General features: G+C 41.7%; 2 protein-coding genes across 2 annotated transcripts; one reads left to right on the top strand and one right to left on the bottom strand.

The window, feature by feature from the left end:
* Positions 1–3,128: 3,128 nt before the first annotated feature.
* On the bottom strand, positions 3,129–11,054 carry LOC139443357 (protein FAM133B-like). The gene is made up of 8 exons (XM_071224345.1): positions 10,991–11,054; positions 8,199–8,296; positions 7,285–7,362; positions 6,983–7,045; positions 6,184–6,236; positions 5,663–5,713; positions 4,333–4,416; positions 3,129–3,229 (listed from the first exon to the last, which is right to left on the bottom strand). Exons 2-8 carry the CDS (start codon positions 8,248–8,250, stop codon positions 3,179–3,181), a joined length of 432 nt encoding a protein of 143 aa, XP_071080446.1. The 5' UTR covers positions 8,251–8,296; positions 10,991–11,054; the 3' UTR covers positions 3,129–3,178.
* Positions 9,706–16,401, top strand: LOC139443530 (cell surface glycoprotein 1-like). The gene is made up of 4 exons (XM_071224516.1): positions 9,706–9,735; positions 13,856–13,912; positions 14,122–14,559; positions 15,379–16,401. The coding sequence occupies exons 1-4, from the start codon at positions 9,706–9,708 to the stop codon at positions 16,399–16,401; spliced, it is 1,548 nt and encodes a 515-aa protein (XP_071080617.1).
* The last annotated feature ends 716 nt before the right edge of the window (positions 16,402–17,117 follow it).

The following is a 17,117-nucleotide window of genomic DNA, read 5'->3' as shown; positions in this document are numbered from 1 at the left end:
TAGCCCGGCAAAAGTAGAGACAATTTATGGATAAGGACTTCTTTATTTACTGTAAAGGCGACGTTTCGGTATAGACTTGACAACAGAATAAGGATCCATAACGAAACGTTGCCTTTGCGGTAAATAAAATGTTTTTATCCATAAATTGTCTCCACTTTGTCTTCCATCAACTTCTAAGTAAGGATCTATACCAAAACGTCTCCTTACAGTAAATAAAGAAGTTGTTATGCATAAATTTGTGTCTACTTTGTCATCCGTCAACGTCTTAGTAATGCCTATCAAACAATTCACTAGCAAGGTACTTTGTATGTTAGCTAGGTCCATCACATGGTGCTTCCATGTTGTCCAAGGCTCGGCCTACCTATATATCCTTCCATTACTGTGGTGGCAGCCATGACACGTCTTCATGAGTCTGATAGTATCATTGTGTTCAGGACTTCCATACTGTAGCTCACTGCCGAGACGATTGTTCTTGTTCTCTGGTACTGGCACAGGAACAACCTTATATCTGGTCTGTGTCAAGAAATGACATGTTAGACATATCTCACCACATTATTTTTTTCCATGAAAAACTTTAAATGGTTCAATCTGGAAGTGAGAGCTACCCATTCCTGGGTACCATGAAAAACTTTACATGGTTCAATCTGGAAGTGAGAGCTAAACATTCTTGGGGAGGAGTGGAATTGACCAAATTTTGCCAGAGACAGAATATTTTTTCTGTCACCGAACACTTTTTTTAAACCTTTTTTTTTCCAGGACTTTCAGCATATCCTGTGAATAAAAACCTACAAAAAAAACTTTTTTTCCCAGATTTGAGCAAATTATTCTAAAACAATCCACCCCCATCAGAATGTGACAAGGTCTGTGAGGTATTTATCTTATTAACCTAAACTCATACTGGAACCCATTGTTGTGCAGAAATATGGACAACATATTTATCACTATATTGTGAGCTGTAAATCATGCTTTGACCATCATTTCAACTTTGAGGATTTAACCAATCTCATTAAAATCAGATCTTAGTTTTCGCTACCGCTGAACAAAGATCTGAGGACATCCCATTACGGGTCACGTCAGAACGACCTTTCACGAATTTTGACCGACCAATGAAATGACTGACAAGAAATCGACATTAGCCAATCAGAAGGCAGCTTTCTCGAGCTTTACGAGACTAGTTTCAAACTGGCTACTACGCTTCGAAACATATTTTGACGTATTCTCCATTAAAGAATTTAAAACTGATAAGAAATCTGGAATGGCTTATAGATGGCCTAGATTGTATGGATATAATCATAAAACCTGTAACTGTCGTTCGGAATACCCCGTGTTAAATATTTCGTGGTTGCATCATTAGAAAACACATTCAGACTGTCACTTTCATGATCTGGTAAGCGACGCTCTGATTGGTTGGATGAAAGGTCGTTCTGACGTGACCCTTAATGGGATGTCCTCAGATCTTTGTTTAGCGGTAGCGAGAACTAAGATCAAATTTTAATGAGATTGAGGATTTAATATGGATACAGTTTCATTTAGAGTGATTATTCCTGATTTTGTTTCATGATTGTTAAAAGCATAAAATACTACTCAAGAGAAGTTAAACAAAGGCCCAATTTGTTATATGACATGACAGATTAACTGTACTCATATAAAAATAAAGAGTGTTCATTAACTTCTTTTCAGTAGTATGCATACTCATTTGTCATCTCATGATAAATGCATTCCAATATTTTCTTGATGTCGAATCATTTAGTGGACAACTGGATTCTAGTATTTACTAAACACATCCTCATTCAACCATCTTTATTCGGAGGTTGGGTTTAGTTGTGAACATTCAGTATATTTATGTTGTTCATCCAGTAAGTAAACATGTCCTTGTAATGTACTTTTTGGCACTTATGAAATACTCATTGTTACCATAGTTACAGATAAGTTTGTTGTTTAGTGAAATAAATATTATCATCTTGACTCTTTGTCTGTACTTTGTGAGTGAATGAGAGTGATGAGGGAATGTTATTTAACTTTCCAGTCAGCAATATTCCAGCTCTAACCTCATAAAGAAAACAAAATAAACTTTTATCATGTCCTTGATCTTGTGGGGGATCAAGGAACTGTTTCCTGCAGCCTAGGCTGGTCGCAAGAGATGAGTCAATGGATCAAGTGGTCGGACATCCCCGTGAAGATGTGGGTTAGAATTTGTCTTCAGCTGCCAATGCTTGTCGTAAGAGGTGAGGTGAGGTGAAATTTGGTTTAACGTTGCATTCAAGATTATTGCACTTATATAGCGATGTGCATGCACGTGTGTGTGTGGCTGCTTGTACTAGTCCGGACTGATGCCGATTAATAGTGCTAGCTCACTGAGAAACCATGCCTCAGTTTAACATGAATACCCCACTCAGACACAGTATACTGACTCCGAGCCGACCAGTCCTTGTTTTAGCCGCTTAATGCTGAGCGCCAGACAGGGTAACAACAAGTACCATCTTTTAACGTCTTTTCGTATGACGCGGCCGGGGATTAAACCCCGGACCTTCCGCTCTCCGGGCGGATGCTCTTCCACTAGACCACGGAGACGGTTGCTTGTCATAAGAGGCAACTTAATGGATGGGATGGTCCGACTCTGTGACTTGGTTGATCATGATGGCAATTGCTGGATTGTCAGGTCCACACTCGATTAATTACAGGCTGCTATATTGATGGAATATTGTCGTGTGTGGTGTCAACAAACCCAAAACAAACAACTATCACATCCTTGACTGTCAGCTCCAGTCTATTAGGATACGCACCCAGGACCCTTTTGCCATCCTGATATCACTTTGCACCGAATTTAACACAGACTTATGACAGTTGTAGCGATACGATCGCTTCATGAAATGGGCCCATGTACTGACAGCCCTTGAATTGAGTGATCCAAGCCATAATTGTCTGGTAAATAGCCACCATTTTGTCCAGTTTATATACCCGAGAACAGAAACACTGCATGTTGAAAATGCAAGTTGGTACTCTGACCATATTTTCATTATCAGTGCTTAATTTAATGGGCATGCAGCTCTCACACAAATGTTTAAGATATCAACATTTAGACTCATCAACGGTTAAACAACAAAAGACATGGAATTTCATTCTTTATTACATAAATTTCCGACAGCAGTACATTGTCTAGCAGCAAAGTCTTCGTATCTTACAGTGCATCATTCAGAAACTGGAGCAGCTGGGCTCTGTTCTTGTCTCGCTGGAAGAGATCAGTTTGAAACATGTATTTTGGCAGATTACCATATCCAACCTAATAAGTTATTATTACTCTATAGTGTATTATCGTTATGATATTTGAAGGGAAGTGCCTGCCTATGTGTTTTTCTGTCTGCTAAGCCCTATTTTCTGTCTTCAAAATCACAACCCCAATACTGATACTGTTTCAAACATAGAACAATTGACTATCAAATTGAGAACCATTTATCTTACAAATCTTACACAACAGACAACATATCAGGCGTATTCTCAAGCAATGGCATTTATCTAAAAAAACATCAGTTTATTTGTGTTCTTCCCACCAACTGCTCTCCTTGAAGCTGAGGATGGATACGAGAAACAACCAAAATAATGTATCCAATTATGAAATTCAAGTGCCTGCTGCACTTGGCCTACCCCAGAGTGATGATGAACCACTTTTCCACTAACACATGTGAGCACCCTAAACAAATGTAACAGCAGAACACCAGGAATACTGCAAACCGTATTTCCTGTAATAAACTCATGACTGTTGTGTTAAAGAAAAAGAAGATAACAATACTGAGTTACAAGTCCTCCAATATGAGCTCCGGAGCTGATTTTGACATTTAAATTGCTTCAGGCCCATAGAGGAAATATGGTACAGTGTTGTTATCCTGTTCTTCACTTCATCCTCAATCTTGGATTCTAGTTCGTACATTAGTCTCCCTCAGTCCTACATTACGGTCTGATGCAACGTATCAAAGTATGAAAGGGTTTCAAATCTTACAGAGAGAAGTATCGTATCAGAGTAAGAGATCTGATTTTAATAAGATTGTAGTTAGTATCTCAAACTGCAGTAAAAATAGCAACAATCTCCTGTTCTACCATTATTTTGGGACATACATGGTTTAGTTTTTTCAGAGTTGCACCCCTTAGCCAAACCAGGATCTGCTGATCCTGCATTAGAATCTGAAGTCTGACAAGCTCTGTATCTGTTCTTGAATTTTACACCTATTATAAAGACCATCACTTTTGGCTTGCCTGTCATAAGAGACATGCCAACAATTTTCCGTCATCAAGCACAACTTCCCCACCAACGCACTGTATAATCAAGCTGAATCTCACCTGTTTATCATGCTTGGACTTCTTCACCTTCATCTTGATCTTCTTCCCCGAGATGGAACTGCGGGCACCCTTCTCTTTCATATACTGGAACAAGGGAGGTAATCAGTGACAACAGTTTCCATATACTGGAACAAGGGAGGTAATCAGTGACAACAGTTTTTACAAATACTGGAACAAGGGAGGTAATCATTGACAACAGTTTTTTACGAATACTGGAACAAGGGAGGTAATCAGTGACAACAGTTTTTACATATACTGGAACAAGGGAGGTAATCAGTGACAACAGTTTTTACATATACTTGAACAAAGGAGGTAATCAGTGACAATGGTTTTACAAATACTGGAACAAGGGAGGTAATCAGTAACAACAGTTTTACATATACTGGAACAAGGGAGGTAATTAGTGACAACAGTTTTACATATACTTGAACAAGGGAGGTAATCAGTGACAACGGTTTTTACAAATACTTGAACAAGGGAGGCAATCAGTGACAACGGTTTTACAAATACTGGAACAAGGGAGGTAATCAGTGACAACAGTTTTAAGTATACTTGAACAAGGGAGGTAATCAGTGACAACAGTTTTTACAAATACTTGAACAAGGGAGGCAATCAGTGACAACGGTTTTACAAATACTGGAACAAGGGAGGTAATCAGTGACAACAGTTTTTACATATACTGGAACAAGGGAGGTAATCAGTGACAACAGTTTTCATATACTTGAACAAGGGAGGTAATCAGTGACAACGGTTTTTACATATACTTGAACACAGGAGGTAATCAGTGACAACAGTTTTACAAATACTGGAACAAGGGAGGTAATCAGTGACAACAGTTTTAAGTATACTTGAACAAGGGAGGTAATCAGTGACAACAGTTTTTACAAATACTTGAACAAGGGAGGCAATCAGTGACAACGGTTTTACAAATACTGGAACAAGGGAGGTAATCAGTGACAACAGTTTTTACATATACTGGAACAAGGGAGGTAATCTGTGACAACAGTTTTACATATCTCTGTGCACATCAACTGTGGACGGATGTGACTCATGACATGTGGCACGATATCGCCAATAATTCACGGGTTTATATAAACTATGGTCCCCTATCACCCTTGAATTGGATGCTTTGTGGTGAGCTTTGTGTTTAGCAGACAGCTGCAAGGCTATGGTACATCAACCCATGATCATGTTTCTGGCGTGCCCAAGGGACGCAACTCTGCATAGTGAATTGCAGCGCCTTAGACAACCGGCAACTGTGCCCCCATGTGAGTACAAAGAGTATGGCAGTCCCCCAGTATATGAGATACCAACAGGTGATGGACACTACCTTAGAGAGCTGGACTGGTCCTTTGTCCTTGGAGTGTTTTCTCTTCTTCTTCTGTTGGAGGATTTCATCACCATGTATCACCCAGGTCAAAGGTCAAACAGCAGATGCCAGGTCAAGGTCACATACCAATACAAGGGAGGCAATCGTTAGTGATGTAACAAACCGAACAGAGAGAGTAAATAACCTATTTATAGCTCTTAGAATGTGAATAGGTGAATGTTGTCTTTATGCAAAAATCAGCACTACTCTAGCAATATAATCACAGTCATTATATATTGATTATACAGTCCAACTTGGTTTTGGAGTTGTCTTATAAAAATAGCCATGAATATTTCATAGTTATTTTTGGAAAAGGCATTCAATAGAAATATGCTAAACACTCACTGGTTCAGAAAACTGATCAGGTATTGACTTAAAAAATCTCACAAAATATATGTCTGTACACATGGAAAAGGTTTGTTAGTTGTTGAATGCTGTATTCGAGCCGTGTTCAGTTCCTTTGCAAAAAACTTTCTGAATACCTTGTGCTTATGCTTGTGGTGTTTCTTGCTCCTCTTCCTGCGATGGTTATCATCTGCAGAGAAGAAAAACAACATTATAAATAAAAGTGCAGAAAATGTGTCTTGTTACTAAAACTTCAGTTATTATCTAAGTTCCATACTAAGTGCTTACCAATGGTAAGTGACCTTCTTTATTGCCTAGGTTTGAAAATGGCCCATAAAGTAGGTTAGACTTTATTCTACTTTGCATATGTTGTCCTACTGAGTAAATTACAATGGAGCTCTATGTCTTTGATGATAATAATAATGAGATTGACTCCATCAAATTAGAGTAAGCAGAGTTTGTCCTCGCCTCTTCAAACCATTTTGGTGAAAACTAAACATCTGGGGATGGTGCAGACAAACCAAGGATCATAACCTTGAAGAAACTAGGGATTCAAACCACAATCAGCAGATCCTCCTGACAGGCAAAGGTACACAATCAGTGGCAGAGTAGAACACTGGGCCTACAGCACACAAGAATAAATTGCTGAAGATGGGTGAGAGCGTGAGTGAGTTTCATTTTATGCCGCTTTTAGTAATATTCCAGCAATATCACGGCGGGGGACGCCATAACTGGACTTCACACATTGTACCCATGTCGGGAATCGAACTCAGGTCTTCAACGTGACGAGCGAACGCTTTAACCACTAGGCTACCGCCCCTGAAGATGGGTGAGAGCATGTGTAACACATATACCATCAGTTGTTTAAGGCAGTCCTTTATCGAGTTAAGCGGCGTCACAATTGCCACATTGTGTTCAATAGGAACTGTAGCTCACCTGATGAGGAAGAATCCGAGGAGTCCCTGTGTCTTTTCTTTTTTTTCCTGTGTCTGTCCACATCTGAATTAACAAGGTTAAATGTAACTTAGATAAATTTAATAGTTTAAAATTTCAGCAGAAGAAATCTGTAAAGCAGATTCCATTAACTTCAAGCGTCAATCATTCAATTTTTAAAGTATTACAATACTCATCATAACACATGTCATGATACGTGCTGTTTCATCACACTGCTGCTACAACTCAGAGCATGAAAGTTCTGCTGATCTTTGACAGAATGGCTGCGTGTGTTGTAAGCCTACCTGATTCTGAAGAGGAGGAGTCAGTGTCGTCACTGCTGCTGTCACTAGACACATGTCTGCGTTTGGCTGGCCTTGTGTCTGTATGAAAGAGAAATTACTGGTACACCAGTGCATCACAAGGCAAACTTTGCACGATACGGTACCCTATACACTAAGTTGGCATAGATTCACAGGCCCATATCGACAGTCCATTTTGTTATCAATCAGTATCAATAAGCAAGTACAAACAATTTATTTAATTCCTCATAACTTTCATGGTCCTCTTTCGGACGTGAAACCATAATACAAAATACATACACGTTTGTTTCTTATTATTTTCTCATATCTCAGTGTCATTAGTCAGTTGATTGTCTTTGCTTCTGTGAGTGAGAATATGGGCTCTATTCTCAGTCTAATGACTGGGTTTTCTGGATATTGTATATGCAGTATCGAGATATGTATCGTACCATATGGCAACATTTTCGTGACATCCCTACTTGATACTTTAAAGCTGGCAAACATCCTGTACCTAACCAGATGTAACATTGATCTCTTTCCTCCTCCGAGTCCTCACAGTATGCCAAATCCAACAAAACGATTTGGATACACAAACAAAACCTTCGTTACACATATAAACTCCCCACACTGCACTTAATACCTTCCTCCTCCTTACACAGGCTACATCTAAGCTCCCTACACTGCCCCTTACCTCTCTCAGCCTTGAACAGGCTACCTACATCTAAGCTCCCTACACTGCCCCTGACCTCTCTCAGCCTTGCACAGGATAACATCAGAGCTCCCTATCCTGTCCCTTGCCTCTCTCCTCCAAACAACATATATCAGAGCTCCAAACAACATATATCAGAGCTCCCAACACTGCCTGTTACCCCTCTCCTGACACAGGATACCACCTGAGCTCCCTACACTGCACTCACCTCTCTCCTCCTTGTCTCTCCTACTCCTACTAGAGTGGGATGAGGACTCCATATTGTCTCCAAAGTTCAGCTTATGTTTTCATAATACTCAAGACAATCTGCAAAATGGGGAAAATTATTTTTTTTATTACAACTGTCCATCGTACACATTTTCTAAATATGAATTTGGTTTATTTGCTTCATCAAAAATATCAGTAGAAATATCTCTTAGCATCATCTAATTGGCATATTAAGGCTGTGACGCAGGAAGACCTAAATAAGGGACCCTTCCCAGTGACAATATCATTGTTTCTGTATTGTACAAAATCTGTCTAAGATTGCTCAAATAAAGATTTAAAGTTTTCTTATGACAGAGCTCCAGATAAGCAGCATATCTGCGTCAAATACGCATCAGATATAAAAAATATGCAGTAAAATATAATCCAAGCGTATCAAATACGCAACAAACATTACATATACGCTACAAAAATATAACTTGTGCATATCATCAAAATATTATGAAGTTACCCTGCGTATTCGATTAGCAAATCAGCAACTTATTTTGAAATTATAAATGGGCATTCCGTCAACCTTGCCAAACTCAACGATGACAGTTACATCATGATCATTTGCCATCAAACTTTCTTGTGGAAGTATTGTGGTATTTTTGAGTCCTATAAAGCTCTCGAACCCACACGACACCAGTTTGCAGGGACTAGGTGAAAAGCGTTTTTACATATTTAACTTAAATACCCACATGTGTAAAAACTAGTGGGTAACAGAAACTTGAATACCCAGATAGAATTACTGATACCCAATGATTTTAAAATGCATGGGTAAAATACCCACAACACAAAAAGCTTACCTGGAGCTCTGTTATGAACATGATGCACACTTTTTCAATAAACATACATGTTGGCGGACATTTAGTAATGAGACCTTACTATAATCTTGCAAGGAACAAAAGGTTTATGATGATCATTAACTATATCACCTAATCCTAAGATTAATCAGATCATTATTTATTTATTAAATTATGACAACATATATTGTCTTAGTGACCTTTCCTTACCAAACCACAGTGGTAATAGAGGTGCAAGTATCGAAAATACTGACATGAAAATGTGCACCTAGTGTTTTTCTTGTATTTGTTTAACGCCACAGTCAGCAATATTCCATTTACATGACGTCCCTCTGAAAAAAATGTGAGTCTGGACCAGACAATCCAGTGACTGACATCATGATCTTTGCCAATGGGATACAATGACATGCATCAACCAAGTCTGCGAGTCTGACCACCCAATTCTGTTAGTCACCTCTTACAACAAGCATGGTTTGCTGATGACCAATTGTAACCAGGATCTTTGCAGAGGGTAGCCAAAATATGAGCAGCAATCATTCACTGAATGTTATTTGCTGCATAATTTTATAAACATGACCAATGCCACTGTTGTGGCCATTACATTTCCATGTCCTGTGATAGAATTTTGGAACAAGGTCCTTCGCATCCGAGGTCGATCTTGTTCACATGACCAAAGAAGTTAACCCCACCAACAGGGTAAGTATGCCATCTAATTCCAAGCCCTGCTACACAAGTTTTTAAATAACTAGACTATGACTCTGGATGAGGAATATTTAGTTCCAACATTCGGACTATTTTTTAACAACATTAATCAAACAACAGGTAAACCCTACAATGCACATCCATTGCTGAGTCATGCATTACTTCCAGACTGGACAACAATATATACTACTGACAAGAAGTTAAAAAACAACTGATCCATTCATATTATTGCAGTTTATCTGTCATGACATGACATGAGAGATTGAGTAACTACAGCAGTTGGAATGTAATATGAAAGAATCAGTTCCTCCTTAACTTCTTTTGTGTAGTATACATATGTTCCTGATCAATGCTGACAGAATGTGAACAGATCTTGATATAGCATCAAAACTGCTGTTCAAACTATTTGTTGTTTGTTTGTTTGTTTGTTGTTTTACGCCGCACTCAGCAGAAGAAGGGTTGCTGAAGACCTATTCTACCCTGGATCTTCACGAGTCTCAAACTATTTGTATTTTAATGATGTTATTACATTTAATTATTCATTTATTTATCATTCATCTCAGTAATTATACTGTAGTCCAAAAATGTGTGATGTAGAAATCATCCATGATCCTACTTAGTAAGAAACCATCTGTCTTGTATTAAAACCTAATCTGCAGCCATCATTGATATTACCACGGACCTATATAACCTGGTTATACAAGTCCGTGATATTACACTTAGCAAATTAACTTTTCAGTCGGAACTAGGTCTGTTTGTTGTTAACAGTATTCCAGCTATATCATGGTGGCTTGTAATATAATGGAGTCCTGCCCAGACAATCCAGTTGACATTCCGAGCAATAATCTACAAAAGACACCGGTCTCCTAAATTTGATCACGGATATAAAAGTCCGTGATTTGATAGAGGAAATACGGTATGTTGTCAACCATTTGTTTACACGAAAGCCGTGTCATCAACCCTGACTAGAACTGAAACAAACTTGGATTTTTTCTTTCATTATGATGAACAACATCACTACACGTCATGAAGAGCTTATAACTATGGAGGGCTATGCTTGACTCAAGAATGTTTTAATTTTAAAACTCAAAGCACTCGATATATTTTTTACAAGAACATATATTATGACATTTGTACAATGACTCCCCTCTACTTGCGCCAGTTCCTGAAACAAGGTTGCAGCATTGTAGAAGCTTACTTCGAAGTGTTATGACAGCCGACGTTTCGGTGTACATATTCTCTTACTTACCTGCATGTTAGTCTGACGAACAAGACGTACAGCGGTCTGATGTCTCACTCAAGGGGACATAATCAACAGCTATAATCGAAGGTTAGAGTTATTCGCCCTTGGTGATAGAGCATTGCGCCGATTGAAAATACCGCATTTCCTCTATTAGACGTCGGACTTAAAAAAAACGCCGACCTATAAAATTGACGCCAGGTCATACGCTTTTTCCACAACAATAGAAGCCGGGCCGCTAAGAGGGCCGGGGTCATCATGTGGTGAAATGAATTATTATTTATATCACATTAACGTGCAGCATGTGTGTTTGTTGTTTAACACCGCACTTAGCAATATTCAAGCTATATATGACGGCGTTCTGTAAATATTCGAGTCTGGACCTGACAATCCAGTGATTGACATCATGAGCATCGATCTACGCCATTGGGATACGATGGCATGCATCAATTTAACCAAGTCAGTGAGCCTGACCACCCGATCCCGTTAGTCGCCTTCTACCACAAGCATTGGATGCTGAAGACCTATATCTACCCCGGATCTTCTCGGGTCGCACAAGATGTACAATTATTACCAATTTCCTGCAAATCATAATAGTCCCTTTGTATGACTGTAGAATATGGGATACGGTAAGGTAATGAGTTGCTACAGTGTCATGTAACATGTAACATTACATGCATATCGGATGTTGGAACAATAAGGGACAATATTCCCGTGTCAATAAAATATCCATTTCAACTGCAGATACTTACTACGTTTAATATAAAGAAGATATTGAGAAAATAACAAGCAGCTAAAACAAACTAAATTCCTCGAACCAAAAAAACCTCATTCACCATACTAAAATCTTATGTCCTGCACTATGAGTCTAGACGGTGTTGGTGTGGATGGGTTGTTATCAGCGTGGCATGTATTCGTGTATTGGGCGACATAACATTTCATAACTCTTTGTTATATACCTTATTGTGCTTTCAAAGAATACCTCATCCTAGAGACATTCACCGAAGGAGCCGTGCCATGCTTCCTTGACCTGGTGTAAATGCTTTAGATGAGAATAAATTGGAATTTCTTTTGGGACTGTTGTACATTCTGGCAAATGTAGTTGTTGTTTTTTGTTAAATGAATTGCCTTTTCCAAACCACACCTACCTAACCTTTTCTTCTCTGCGCACCGGTGAATGCAAACTATAAAAATAACTTTGTTAACGTCGTTAACAATAAGTTAATAAGTTAGCAATAAGTTGCATATCCATAGAACTATTTCCCTTGCTTATTAATAGTCCTGTCGTCACTTGAACCAGACTTAGCATGGTCACACACCTGGTTTCGTCACTGTAAGTACAATCATGTTTGAAAATATTTCATCTTGTATCGCTTCCTTCAGTTCTGCATAACCTCACTTCTCTGTCCTGAGGTAGAAATGTGACATGCTACAGTTTACGCGTACTTTGTCTTCATTATGTTCCACGTTGTATCACTTTATTCTCAAAAAGCGCCTACAGTTCAGGGTATTACATTTTGACTGTAAAAATATAAACACGATAAAATAAACAATACTCAGGAGAAATATTTACTTTGTGTTGCAAGTAAAAATAGTGTAAACGAAAAAATCGCACAATTACCAAGCAAGTGACTTATCAAAAGTTCGTCACCATTACCGATGCTACCCACAAAGATACCTACATTTCCTTATTATTTCCAAAACTGTAATTCATTTAATTGATTAATGTGACCATACGCCGTTATACTATCAATAAACGTAACAAATGCGCTTACGAATTGCGCAGCACAGGTCGCGAACTAGTCTAGATTTGTACTGTATCATCCGGGTACTCACGGGAAAAAGCAATAACATAGGCAACAACCAGTCCCGGGGAATTGCTTTAGATCAGTGCCCCTTTAACGCCACACTCAGCAATATTCCAGCTATATGATGGCGGTCTATAAATAATAGAGTCTGGACCAGAAAATCCAGTGATTGAGCTCATCAGCATCGATCTACGACAAGCATGGGTTGCTGAAGACTTATTCTTTCCCCGGATCTTCAAGGGTCCAGAGTATTAAAACAACAAATCAATAATATGTCTATTAAAAACAACAAATGAATTATATGTCTTTGTTTTCCTCGTTTAACATGGAAATGAATATATTATTGATGTTACCCTAGCGTGTGTGTATATATTGACAATATGTTATTGCGTTTTACCTGTACTTACATGAACAGAATTATATCACATGTACATAATACCCCTCAGGTTCAAAGTAACTGTGTTCCTATCACCTTCACATCTAGTATATTCAATACTCGTGAATATCCGGGTTATATAGGTCTTCAGCAAACCATCCATTCCGTAAGAGGCGACTATGCTTGTACTAAGGTGGCCTGTTTCATTCCATTCATAAAGATCAGATATATAGAGGAAATTCCTAAGTTCTATTGTTTCAAAAAGTCCATCTTTATACACGAAGGAAATATGAAATCTGGACTTCTTTTTATTTCTAACGGTATATCAGGACTAAATGTTTAAAGTCTTCAGGTTGATGTGATCGACAATATCAACACAAACTACGTTTGTTTTAAGTGTGGTTAATTTCTTATTTGTATAACATGCTTGAAAAGATGCATATCGTATTGGATAAAACCAATATCCATATACCGGATGTCCGCTGTCCCTCAAACACATACAAAATGCCACAACTTCATACGAACAGTTGGATCCGTTCATTGTCGAGTCACATGTAACATGTGATAGGATCTGCAAAGGAAGCTGTCACGCGCTGGGTAGGACCTTGTGGGCATTTATGCAAAGGGAAACAACTCCCAACCAGACTGGAGTATGAACTTAGAGTAAGTTCCTGTCCTTTCCTGTTTCAGGTCTTGTTGGCAATACGTACCATCTATGGCCTTGGTTTGGATGCTCTTCTCTCCAGCGTGAGTGAGTGAGTATGCTTTTACGCCGCTTTTAGCAATATTCCAACAATATCACGGCAGGGGACACCAGAAATGGGCTTCACACATTGTACCCATGTCGGGAATCGAACCCGGGTCTTCGGCGTGACGAGCGAAAGCTTTAACCACTAGGCTACCCGACCGCCCATCTCTCCAGAGTAATTGCCTGAACAGTATGGATGTATGAACAGTGTATCTTCGTTCTGACACCCAGGAGGACACTGAGAACAGGAGAACACCTAGGAGGACACCCAGAACAACACCCAGGAGGACACCCAGAACAGAACAACACCCAGGAGGACACCCAGAACAACACCCAGGAGGACACCCAGAACAGAACAACACCCAGGAGGACACCCAGAACAGAACAACACCCAGGAGGACACCCAGAACAACACCCAGGAGGACACCCAGAACAGAACAACACCCAGGAGGACACCCGGGACAACACCCAGGAGGACACCCAGAACAACACACAGGAAGACACCCAGAACAGAACAACACCCAGGAGGACACCCGGGACAACACCCAGGAGGACACCCAGAACAGAACAACACCCAGGAGGACACCCAGAACAACACCCAGGAGGACACCCAGAACAGAACACCCAAGACAACACCCAGGATGACGCTGAGAACAGGAGGACACCCAGGAGGACACCCAGAACAACACCCAGGAGGACACCCAGGACAACACCCAGGAGAACACTGAGAACAGAACAACACCCAGGAGAACACTGAGAACAGAAGAACACCCAGGACAACGCCCAGGAGGACGCTGAGAACAGAAGAACACCCAGGACAACGCCCAGGAGGACGCTGAGAACAGAAGAACACCCAGGACAACGCCCAGGAGGACACCCAGAACAGGAGAACACCCAGGACAACGCCCAGGAGAACACTGAGAACAGAAGAACACCCAGGACAACGCCCAGGAGGACGCTGAGAACAGAAGAACACCCAGGACAACGCCCAGGAGAACACTGAGAACAGAAGAATACCCAGGACAACGCCCAGGAGGACGCTGAGAACAGAAGAACACCCAGGACAACGCCCAGGAGGACACCCAGAACAGAACAACACCCAGGAGGACACTGAGAACAGGAGAACACCCAGGACAACGCCCAGGAGGACGCTGAGAACAGGAGAACACCCAGGACAACGCCCAGGAGGACGCTGAGAACAGAAGAACACCCAGGACAACGCCCAGGAGGACACCCAGAACAGAACAACACCCAGGAGGACACTGAGAACAGGAGAACACCCAGGACAACGCCCAGGAGAACACTGAGAACAGAAGAACACCCAGGACAACGCCCAGGAGGACGCTGAGAACAGAAGAACACCCAGGACAACGCCCAGGAGGACGCTGAGAACAGAAGAACACCCAGGACAACGCCCAGGAGGACACCCAGAACAGAACAACACCCAGGAGGACACTGAGAACAGGAGAACACCCAGGACAACGCCCAGGAGGACGCTGAGAACAGGAGAACACCCAGGACAACGCCCAGGAGGACGCTGAGAACAGAAGAACACCCAGGACAACGCCCAGGAGGACACCCAGAACAGAACAACACCCAGAAGGACACCCAGAACAACACCCAGGAGGACACCCAGAACAACACACAGGAGGACACCCAGAACAGAACAACACCCAGAAGGACACCCAGAACAACACCCAGGAGGACACCCAGAACAACACACAGGAGGACACCCAGAACAGAACAACACCCAGGAGGACACCCGGGACAACACCCAGGAGGACACCCAGAACAGAACACCCAAGACAACACCCAGGATGACGCTGAGAACAGGAGAACACCCAGGAGGACACCCAGAACAACACACAGGAGGACACCCAGAACAGAAGAACACCCAGGAGGACACCCAGAACAAAAGAACACCCAGGAGGACACCCGGGACACCACCCAGGAGGACACCCAGAACAACACACAGGAGGACACCCAGAACAGAACAACACCCAGGAGGACACCCGGGACAACACCCAGGAGGACACCCAGAACAGAAGAACACCCAGGAGGACACCCAGAACAGAAGAACACCCAGGAGGACACCCGGGACAACATCCAGGAGGACACCCAGAACAGAACACCCAAGACAACACCCAGGATGACGCTGAGAACAGGAGAACACCCAGAAGGACACCCAGAACAACACCCAGGAGGACACCCAGAACAACACACAGGAGGACACCCAGAAAAACACACAGGAGGACACCCAGAACAGAACAACACCCAGAAGGACACCCAGAACAACACCCAGGAGGACACCCAGAACAACACACAGGAGGACACCCAGGATGACGCTGAGAACAGGAGAACACCCAGGAGGACACCCAGAACAACACACAGGAGGACACCCAGAACAGAAGAACACCCAGGAGGACACCCAGAACAGAAGAACACCCAGGAGGACACCCGGGACAACATCCAGGAGGACATGCACTGAGAACAAGAGAACACCCAGGAGGATACTGAGAACAGGAGAACACCCAGGAGGACGCCAAGGAGGACATCCAAGGAGCTCCAGTCAGTCACCCAAGTTACCTATTCCGCCTGGCAGGATCCGAGTGGTATCTCTCCGGCTAGTGGTTATGTATAATAACATGACTTTTGGATGAAACAACTAATCCATCTAGATTTTCACTTGTCTTGGACTAACGGACTAGTGATCGTGTCTATCCCTGGATGGAGGGACGTGAGGGGGGAGACAATACTGAGGGCAACAGCCTCAGCTGGCAGGAAGACTTCACCAGCAGGTGCGCTGTGGTCTGACATTAGTCCGGTCGTGGATTTGATGCTAGAAACACCTTATCAGCTTCAACAGGACGCAGAGGATGAGATGATAGATAATGTATCTGGGGCCTTGAAGTCGACCCAGAGAAGGAGGAGGAGGCGTAGAAGGAGGAAGTGTAAACGGGGGATGTATAGAAGGGGGGGATGTAGAAGGAGGTTTAAAAAACAGGGTGTGGAAGGAGGGGGTGTAGACGGAAGAGTTGTAGAAGGCGGTGTAGACAGAGGTGTAGAAGGAGAAGGGGGGAGGGGGGGGGGGGGATTTGGAAGAAGGGTGTAGAAGGAAGAGGTGTAGAAGGAGGAGGAACGTAGAAGGAGGAGGAACGTATTAGAAGGAGGTAAAGAAAGAAGGAGAAGTGTAGAAGAAGGTGT

Source organism: Haliotis cracherodii, unplaced genomic scaffold (genome assembly GCF_022045235.1).
Source record: "Haliotis cracherodii isolate W230 unplaced genomic scaffold, xgHalCrac1.p SCAF_5, whole genome shotgun sequence".
Lineage (NCBI taxonomy): Eukaryota > Metazoa > Mollusca > Gastropoda > Lepetellida > Haliotidae > Haliotis > Haliotis cracherodii.
The sequence above is the reverse complement of the archived record's forward strand: the minus strand, read 5'-3'. Positions and strand labels throughout refer to the sequence as shown.